The following is a 10,917-nucleotide window of genomic DNA, read 5'->3' as shown; positions in this document are numbered from 1 at the left end:
CTAAAACAAATAAAAGAGTTTTTTTTTTAATATATATGTATATCTAATTATTAATATTATATTTAATTATACAAATAGATATAACAACGTATAACAATATAAATTTAACAAAAATCGTAACACACAAATAAATACATATACAACAAATAAATAGATGATCGTATGTAAATCAGTAATTAAATTATAACAATAAAAATTAATTATATTCAGTATTAATGATTTACAACAAAAATAATAACATTAAAATATATCAAGAAATTATTCTTAAGTTTATAAGAGTTATAAGAGGTTATATTATTATAAATACTATCTAATTCATAATATAATCATCTCTTTTTAAGAATAATTTTGATGTTGTTATTAAATTTAAATTCTAAAAAAAAAACAGTTCTATAGTTAATATTATCAAAAAATACTATAAACACGTCATATTATACATATGTTATAACTATTATAAATATGATATCACTTTATTTTGTTTTCAAATTGTTTTTATTCTTAAGCTTTTTAAAGAGACCAAGGGATCACCCTTCTTGCAGTGGATGAGGCACTTTTCTTTTATTCTTTTTAATTACTCTAAAAACAACTTGTTTACCGCCAGAAGAGTTTCTTTAATTTTTTTTTAAATTTAAAAAGTATCTCCCTTTCAACGAGAAAGAATTTTTCAAATATATATATATCCAATTAATAATATTATATTTAATATTAATATATTAATATTAATATATTTAGTTATATAAGTATATATAATAATGCATAATAATATAATATAAATTTAACAAAAATCATAACACACAAATAAATACATATACAACAAATACATAGATGATTGTATGTAAATCAGTAATTAAATAATATAACAATAAAAATTAATTATATTCAGTGTTAATTATTTACAATAAAAATACTAACATTAAAATATACCAAGAAATCATTCTTAAGTTTCATCTTCTATGCCGATTATTTACTATTCCATTACACTGATTCCTGAATTATTTGGCCAATTTGCGATTTTAGAATTTTAAATGTATTTCTTTAAATTTGTTTAGGTTTAAGCAAAGAAACAAACATTTTCTTCTTGCCTTGTTTAGTTCTGGTGGAATTTTGAAGTTACATTTATAAATCAGTTTAGTAAAGAGGTTAATAACACATTGTAATATTACTTTAACTTTGCATTGTTGGATATAGTGGACTTGCATCTAGTTCGAAATTAGGACTGGATGTTTGCACATTCATTCACATTCTTTGTCTCTAAGGCTTGCTCTTGTTGACTTTAACATAATGAAAACATGCTTTGATTACATGGTTAAGAATCTAATAAGTGCATCTGTTCAAGAATGTTGAAGACCTATGTTATCTTCACACTCGTTTTGTATATATAACTATAAATATATTGAAGTCATACCATTATTACTTAATATATTTACTTGAAAGTTTCCCTTGTGCCCACCAATTTTCGAAACACAAAACTGAGTTCTCATGTTGAAGCTACATCATATATTTCGTTTATTTATAGTTTGCATAATCTTTTTTATTATTATTATATGGCTGGTTAGTTTGCTTGATTTTATATCTTCTCTTGTGGTATGATTTGCAGGAGGGAGCAATGACTGCAGATCAGCTCATTGAACGCGTAGAAACTGGTCTCAAAGTCAAGCAATAAACCTAGCAAGTCTTTTGTTGTTCACCCTATCACTTTTAATTGTATAGTTTAATTAAAGCTGCACTTTCTGGAAATTGCTTCTCTACATTATCCTTTTCCTCTAAAATTTTGTATTAACTGGAAATTTTATGGAAGTGGTGGTAGAAACCGTATCGGAATCTGAAAATAAGTGCCAGCATACCTAGGACCTTCGCTTTTGTTCAAAAGTAAAGGATTTGATTAATTGTCATGACTCCATGATTTAGGAATCCAATGTTATACATGTTTGATGCACATTGCTTGTGTTTTCTCCAGGGTATGGAAACCTTGGAGAACATGAATTGACGGTGCCTGATGCACCTTATGCAGTACTGATAGAGGTATATATTACTAATTTACTATTAGATAGCCATTGGGATAATCATATGGATGGAAACTAGAAAGTAGAGTCATGTAGCGCTACACCAAGTTGAGGAAAAGAAAATAAAGTGCATTAATGAATGAGAGTAGGACTTAAAAGAAGCCACAACAAGAAAGAGTCATTAAGCAATAAACATGTAGTTGATTTAATCAGTAGTGGATCCATATAAAAAACATGGAAGACCTAAATGGGAGGGCGAAACCAAGCTTTCATGATAAACATAGCAGTTCAGAAGACCTGCTTTGTAAAGATTTGGATGCGATAGCTGGCCAACATTTGCATTAAACATAAGTAATTTGCAAGCATTGGAATAATAGTAAACAGCCAGAACGTCATCATTTTCCATGATGTACAAGACTCTAAATGAATGAAGCCGTGGGAATTCATAAGCCCGGCGGGGTACATCATGCTCCCTAGGTATGGTGAGCAACTTAGTCCAAGACTCTTGAACCCCATGCTCCTTCATCTCCCACAAAGCCAAACGACTATAGTTTTCATTGAAACAAACACAAAGGTTGTTCCTCAAGACACCCAACATAGTATAGCCACCAGTACGATAATCGTAATCAACATGATCCATATTAGGCGGGGACATTGGGCAACAATTCTCGTTGGCCAAGTCAAAGGAAATGATAACCCATTCTAAGCTGTTGTCAAGGGGCTTAGCTACCCAATTGAGAGTGCCATTCACAAACTTCCCTATCGCCAGCTGGGGATAAAATGGAAGATGTTGAATGATGGTTGTCCAAGAATTCGAACCAAAGGTGTGAACTTTGTAGCCGAGTGCCCAAGAACCCTCAATAAACTTGTAATTATCATGCACATGATCATAGCCAAAACCATACATGTAATTCCCGATCATGGGCCACTCTTGCCGAATTTTCCACCAATCGGAAGCCAATCTGGTACAAGGGTTCCACAATCTGATGGATTCCCAGCGTCTATTACCGCTGATCAAGGCGAGGCAGAACAAGCCATTGCAGGAACCCAAGATACGCACATCATCATCCATCTGGAAGCAGGCATCCTCAGTAGGCGGGGATGAATTGTTAAACACAGACTGCACCGAGAAAATTCCGAATCCGCGATCAGTTTCCAATAGGAGTCGTGGGCGGGTCATGGTTGGATATGCTGTTGAGCGGTGAAGGTGGTCGCTGGCGAATTTTGGGCTGGAGATTAGTGCATTCCATGATTTGCACACAATCTTGAATTTCACAACGGAACTCGCCGGAACCCTCACCAGGATCTCGGCGATGATATCGTCCGGAAGGATCCGCAGCGTCGAAGAGAGGTGATTGTGCCGCTTGTCGGTGGTTCCGAGCAGGTTTCCCCTCATTCTGGAGAAAGAAGGAGCGGCGCGATTAGTAGCAGCGGGAAGTATGCAACTTGGGACGGGTTGGTATTTTTAAAAGTTGCTTTTATTTACTTTAAAAGGGTGGTTTTAGAATTTGCATAAACATGGGATGTTGTTGTGATTCTCTATTCCTTAGAACTAACTCAGCACTTTTCTAGGCTTGCTTAATTATAGGCTTTTTTTTTTTTTTAGTATTGGTTAGGATTTGGTGAATTGCTTCATTATTGGATCTGTTGGTGTTTTGCATGTTTTGGAGGCTGAGAATTCGCATGGGGCAAATTGCTTTAACTAAATATTTTTTTTAAAATAAAAAAAGACAATACAAAGGGTGTATTGCTTTTTTGAAAATTTTAAAAAGCAATACAAGGGGCGAATTGTATTAGTTTAATATTAAACACACAATACAAGGGGGCGTATTGTATTAATTTAATATTAAAAACATAATATAAGGGAGGCGTATTGACAATACAAGAACGGCGTATTATCAAAACGTAGGGGACGGAATAACATTACGCAGGGGGCGTATTGTATTTTTTAGATTAAAAAAATATACATCGAGTATTATAAAAAGAAGAACGAATTTGTTGCGTATGAGTGTGGTTTATTTCGTTGAGAGAGTAAGAGAAGAAAAATGGAGGAAAGTGTTAGTTTGAAAATATATTATAATGGTCAAATCTTTCCACAAACATTTGAAGGTGTGAGTTTTGTATGTGAAAATCCATATGATCTTGTTATTCCTTTTGGAATAACATATGAGGAATTTAAGAGTATACTTTGCCAGTGTGTTGATAATCAAATATTAAAGAAAGTCACAAATATTTTTTATAGACAACCTGTGTTAGTATTTGGGGATTTTATTCAATTTCAAATAATGTATGTGGTTGACGATGCAAGTATGCAAGGGATGTTTTCGATCTACCAACAAACACGGGCACAAGTGTCAGTTATCGAGTTATATGTTGAGTTCGAAGAATTAGTTGAGGTTAATTTACCCGAACCTAACATCGACTGGCGGTTTATAACACTGAAAGTGAAGAGGAATTCGATGGTGATGGTTTCAGTGGCTAAGAGAAGGGGGGTTGAATCTTAGCCCCTTTTTCGCTTGCTAACACTTGCTGGACCTTGAAGAAACTTTTCTGTTTTTTAGCTCGTCCCTAACCACGAGACATTTTCATTTTATCTCGTCACTTGGCACGAGACAATTTTTGATTTTTCATCTGAACAGTAAAAACAGAATAGAAGTTGGAAGAAAGAGAAGATTACACCCAGATATATCCTGGTTCAGCTGCTAAGTGCAGTGCAGCCTACATCCAGTCTCTATCACAACAATGATGGAATTTCACTATAATCATCCAGATTACAACTTGTAAAGTGCTAACCCAACTTACAAGGGGATTTCCACAGAATCATGAAACACAACACAGATGTACAAAGGAACTCTAAGACTTCTATGGTTTTTTCCTTTAATTTTGCACTCTCTGCCTTTTTTCGCTCTATGGCTTTTTCTTACAAACCTCACTGTTTGCCTTTTTCCATGAGACTCAAGACATGACAAAATTAAACAGAAAAATATTAAACAGAAAACATTGAAGGAGAAGAAGAACTGCTAGCTTAGGTAGCTCTGAGAACTCTGTGCCTTGCACTCTCAAATCTTACTCCTTACTCCAAACAGTGGCTGTTCTCCCTTTTTAAAGAAGAGAGAAGCCTCCACACTTGAAGCCAACACCCAAACCAACTTCTTCCTCCTTCAAGAAACAGAACCGGTTCGGCCACATAGAGAGAGAAGAGATAACCATGCAAAACCCAACATGCAATTACCTCTAGTCCTTTCTTGATCATCATTCTTCATCAATCCGTGCTCTCCATCCTTGGCTTCCTCTCCAAGATGGATTTCTGGCCCTTGATGCTTCATGATGATGATGACTTCATCTGCTTCAATCTCTGTCTTCAACCATCACTTCGCCACTCTAGCTACTCCCTGTGGTGGTTGAGCAGAATCAAAGACAAGCCACGCCTCCAAGATCTTCCTTGCTGGCCGAATCTTCATCCTTTCCTTTTTGAGCATGAAAAGATCAAGATATCCATACCAAATCTAACCATATTTGGTGAGTATCTTCTTCCATGGCTTCCTGTGTAATAACCGAAGAAAGAAGAAGAAAGAGATGAGAGAGAAGAGAGAAAATATTCAATGGATTTGAACAATAATCAATGAACAAAGAGAGAGAATAAAAGCGAATTTAAGTTTCCCACTTCCCTTTGTTGAGTAGCGTGTAGTGTCATAATAGCCATCAAATCAATCTTCTCTTTCTTTCTTATGTTTCCAATGCATTAATTAAATTTGAAATCCTTCAAAATAATGAAGTGGAATCCGTTGGAAGCATTTTGACATTTCATTTGCTTCATGGATTCGACTAAGGCATGGAAACATTCATCAACATTGGGCTTGGTAGCAATAGATTTCATTTTGGCCCAATATCATTTTCCTTTCAGACCATAGCATGCCTAAAACACATTGGGCTTATTGAATTTTGGCCCACTAAAAGCATTTGCTTTCCTGATAAGTTTGGTTTCGGATCAAACACAGAAGGCTTTCATCAAAAATAAATATGGGCTCAGTTGTGATAACATTTTGTTTTTCCGGCCCAATTAAGAAACCTGCATCACAAAATTATTAATTAACATATGATTAATGAAGATTGAACTAATAATTTTGCAATTAAATATTTTAATATTGTTTGTTCATCATCCAAATTAAATTAGAGTTTTCCAAACTCATCAGATGGCACTTATCATATTGTTGGCCCAGCTGAAGATGTCGACGAAGATGATATCATAATTGAGCCTGACGTTGCAGATGTGACAAATGCACTAACGAGCCAACATCTATCTAAAGAGCCTTCTTTTTTGCATGCTTTGGATCTAGATGCTATGAATGCACCAGAATTTCCTGAGTTTGTCAATGCAGGTAAGTAGTCTTCTATTTTTATTGTGATTAGTATTATAATAATTATTATTAGCCTTTATTATATTACGCATTACTATTATTGTTATTATTTGTTATTACGATTATTTGTTGTTATTATTATTAATTTATTATTATTATCATTATTAGTAATATTAAGAATTATTTCTTGTTATGGCTGGTGTAGATTCTGTTGTTGTTACGGATGGTGAATTTGTCATTGGCATGGAGTTTAGTTCTAGAGAAACTGTGTTTGCAGCAATTAAAGATTATACCATTCATCGGGGTGTGGATTATCGAGTGTGTGAATCTGAGCCAACTACATTTTATGCTAAGTGTGTACAATATGGAACAAATTGCGATTGGCTTATCAGGGCTAGTCTTATTAAGAGAAAGTTTTGTTGGGTTATAAGGCGGTACAATGGTAGTCACACATGCTCCAGGACAACAATCTCTCAAGATCATGCCAAGATCATGCCAAGATAAAATCATACATGATTGCAGAGGTTATAAAGCCATTGGTTGAAGTTAATCCATCTTTAAAGGTGAAATCTGTGATTGCTGAAGTACAGTCGAAATTCAATTATACGATAAGTTACCACAAAGCATGGCTGGCTAAGCAAAAGGCAATTACGAATATTTTTTGTGGTTGGGAAGCTTCTTATGAAGCTTTGCCGTCGTGGTTTGAAGCAATGGTACAAAAAGATCCATCAGTTGCAGTTGAGATTGAAACTGCACCAGCTTACCTAGGGGATGAGGTGGTCCAGGATATTAGGATACTGACACGAGTGTTTTGGAGCTTTTACCCTTGCGTTAGAGCATTTAGGAGCTGCAAACCAATCGTCCAAATAGATTGCACACATCTGTATGGCAAATACAAAGGATCTCTCTTAGTTGCAGTTTTTCAGGATGGCAATGGCAATATTGTGCCTCTTGCATTTGCCGTTGTTGAGGGTGAGACTTTTGATGCATGGCACTTCTTTCTTACTCATTTGCGCACACATGTGGTGACGCGGAATGGTATTGGGCTTATCTCTGATCGACACGACTCTATTACCTCAGCAATAGCACATAGTAACGGATCATGGGAGCCTCCGAGAGCTATCCGCATGTTTTGTGTTAGGCACATAGCATCCAACTTCTTAAGGAATTTCAAGGCACCGTATTTACAGAAGTTGATTGTAAATATAGGTACGTAAATTATAGTTAAATAATGATGTTAGTGTTATGTGGTGATACTTTTTTTTCTTATTTTTTTTTACAGGTTATTGTAGGACTGTGCGTGAATTTAATGTGCAGTATGCAAGATTACGTGAGCGTGGTGAGGCTTACACTCAGTGGCTCGATCGGATCCCACGTCAGCGTGCATCAATGGGGTATTAAAGGGGATGCGAAATCTTCCAATTACATCACTTTTCAAGGCAACTTTTTACAGGTTAAATGAGTTGTTCACTAGGAAGAGGGCTGAAGCTGAGGCTCGAACGAATGCAGGACATGTATTCTCTGAATATGCAATCAACAAACTTCAATTAAATCTGCAGGCAGTGGAAAACATCCAAGTTAAATTGTTTGCTAGGCAGAATGAGGTTTTTGAGGTGCGCGAGATGCCCAGTGGTTTAGAGTTGCGGTGAATCTCCGTCAACGGCATTGTGATTGTGGTGAGTTTTAGACATATCGAATTCCTTGTCGTCATGTCTTTGTGTGTTGTGCGAACCAACAACTTGATTTGGCAACAATATGTTCATGACGTATATAGGATGGAGGAGATAAAGAAGGTGTATAGAGCAAGGTTTAAGCCATTAGGAAACCCAGCAACATGGCTTGTGTATCAAGGACCAAGGCATATACCTAATCTGCACTTAAAGAGAGTATCCAAAGGACGTCCTAAAATAACTCGTTTCTTGAATGAAATGGATATGCGTGATATGCATGGTCCTAGGCGTTGCAGGCTTTGTGGAGGCCAGGGTCACAATCGAAGTAGATGCCCTCAGCGTCCAGGGTCAAGTGCTAGTGGTGGTGCTCATAATTCTTAGGGTTTTGGGCATTTATTTACTTCTTGTATTGGATTATGTACTACATTATGAATTAAATTAAACAAAAACTACCATAGCAATCTTACCACAATAGCAATCTTACAATAATAGGTGAACAACAAATATAAAGATTACTTGCTAAATGTCTTTTTCACAAATTTAGTACATTTTTTTACTGCCTTTTTTATTGTGGAAGGGGTATATCTACTTGCGCTCTTACGTATTGGGTCAATTCTCAAGTTATACCCCTTACTTTTGTATATCGGTAGTGTGGAAACTTCTCGCACCTTCCACCCCATCTATATCTTCCGCCGCAGCTGCATGACATGAACAACCACAAGAATAAATACACTAATCAAGTATTAGGATTCATTAACAATAATAAATAGACTAATATTAAATACACCAATATTAACTACACTATTACCATCGCTATCATCTTCACTGTCGTCCTCACTATTATTATCAGCCGCAGTCATTGGTGCTTGCACCTGAGGAAAATTAATAGCATTACTGCGACCAATCCCTCTAGCGAGACTCTGGATCGAGTCAACAGACCTTCTAGACCCCGAGCATGGAGATGGACTGCGACGTCTTAGTCTCGAATCCACAGATGACCGACCCGGCGCAATTTGAGGCGATTGCTGACTATGCTGTGGTACCTACTCGTTAACTGTAGGAGGTTGAGGCTGGGATTGCTGCACTTGTAGCTGAGGGTTAAAGAACAAGTCATTTACCCATTGAGATGTCTCTGTTTCAGCCACCCACTGATATAGCTGGTGGTTTGATGACTGTGCAGCTATGTCTACATGCTGTGACATAAAAGGTCGATAATATCCTTGGTAGGGAGGCATGTGTAGTGAGTGTGAGTCAGGGAACAACTGACTGAAGAATGATGGTCCAGGCTCAGGGTTTGGCTGTGTGTACGGGTACTGGTGTGGAAAGGAAGTTGGCAGTTGGTATGGGTGTATGATCGGCTGTGGCTGCGGTTGTGGCTGTGCCTGTGGCTGTGGCTGTGGAACATAACCAGTCAATTGCAGGTGAGCCCCATATGCTTCTGTATACCATTGCATATACCGATCGGATACTTGATGGTGTAGTGTAGGATCACCAACCAGAACGGAACTCAAACGGTTTGTCCAGCTCATAATGTATCCAGAATGCTCAACTCTCCAATCTTTGTTCTTTGGTCCAGTTAGAACCACGTTGTGAGATTCTACAAGACGAGTAGCTTCTCCAGGAACTTCCTGCACCAGACCGAATTGCCACATGACCCGGTCTGATGCATGCCACTTAATGCATTCAAACGATATTAGTGGCACAACTGCACTCCACATCAATCGATGCTGCAAAATGTCATTTGGAACTACAATATTTTCTATATGATCAGGAATGTACGAGTTCCACACAAACTGCAAAAACATTCCAAAACGACTGCATAAATACAAACACAAATATAATGCCAATATTAATAACAACACTGTTAAATACAACAAAAAAACTAACCCCATCTGCAAGTATATCATCTAGTAAACGCCTGATGTGAGAAATGGTCCACTTTTGGTATCCGTGAAACTACGAGCGCCAAAACATCCAACTAAAATAAAATAAATCTCTAACACTCAGTACCAATATATGTTATATAATATACCTAAACAATACATAAGCGATAATATGTTAACATATGAAATAATTTTACCTGCATGCAAGCGGAAAACTAGGATGCAATCGCACCAGTGCTAGGAACGGTAACCGTTCCCAAGCCCATATACAAAGTAGTGCCAATGGGCCATCCACCTCCTTGCAATCATAACGTGATGCCTGACATAATGCCCTATACAAATGTGCCAGGCAAGCGGATCCCCAGCTAAAGCCTCTAATGTCAGAAAAATTTCGGAGCAAAGGCAAGAACTTCCAGTGGAATGTCATTCCTGACTTGTCGCAAAATAAATTTGTACCAAACAACAAAATAAGTGTATCTTGACGTACATTTGACTACCAAGTGCGATGTCCAACTGCATGCGCCGCTTTAGGGTGCGGAGCCATGCAAGCTTGACACTGCTTCTTTTATGATCAGCGGCAGTAGGTACAATACCAAATTGTGTCATGAATTTATTTTCGAGGCCATTAGTGCTGCTATCTATAAATTCTGACACCAGCATACCATCTATCGGGAGTCCAAATATCATTGCAACATCCTCTAAGGTTATCGTGTATTCACCGTGTGGAAGATGAAACGTATGAGTCTCTGGACGCCATCGCTCGATTAAGGCATTTATAAGTGCATTGTGCAAAACAAGTCTCCCAATTTGAGATATGTGATAGAATCCACTATCTCGTAACTCGATCTCAACTCGGAGATCATATGAATCTTGGTTCAGATGTCTTGATTCTAAATTTCTTGAACTCTGAAACAAATAAAAAATTATAATTAAAAATAGAAACAAAAAAATAAACAAACATAAATAATAATAATAATAATAATAATAATAATAATAATAATAA

The 10,917-nt window shown here is 36.7% G+C and overlaps 1 protein-coding gene across 5 annotated transcripts in view; it reads left to right on the top strand.

Moving 5' to 3' along the window:
* The window catches only part of LOC107467820 (thioredoxin Y1, chloroplastic), a 33,744-nt gene that overhangs the window by 7,287 nt on the left and 15,540 nt on the right, over positions 1-10,917 (top strand). The window contains exon 4 of one of the 5 annotated variants that reach the window (XM_016087019.3): positions 1,598-1,751. The exons of the other annotated variants lie outside the window; for them this stretch is intronic. Coding sequence (XP_015942505.1) covers positions 1,598-1,663 — 66 coding nt within the window. The 3' untranslated portion in view covers positions 1,664-1,751. Of the gene's footprint in view, positions 1-1,597; positions 1,752-10,917 lie in introns of those variants that run through there. 5 annotated transcript variants of the gene reach the window in all.

This window comes from Arachis duranensis, chromosome 9 (genome assembly GCF_000817695.3).
Source record: "Arachis duranensis cultivar V14167 chromosome 9, aradu.V14167.gnm2.J7QH, whole genome shotgun sequence".
Classification (NCBI taxonomy): Eukaryota; Viridiplantae; Streptophyta; class Magnoliopsida; order Fabales; family Fabaceae; genus Arachis; species Arachis duranensis.
This window is presented reverse-complemented; position numbering and strand designations above follow the sequence as displayed.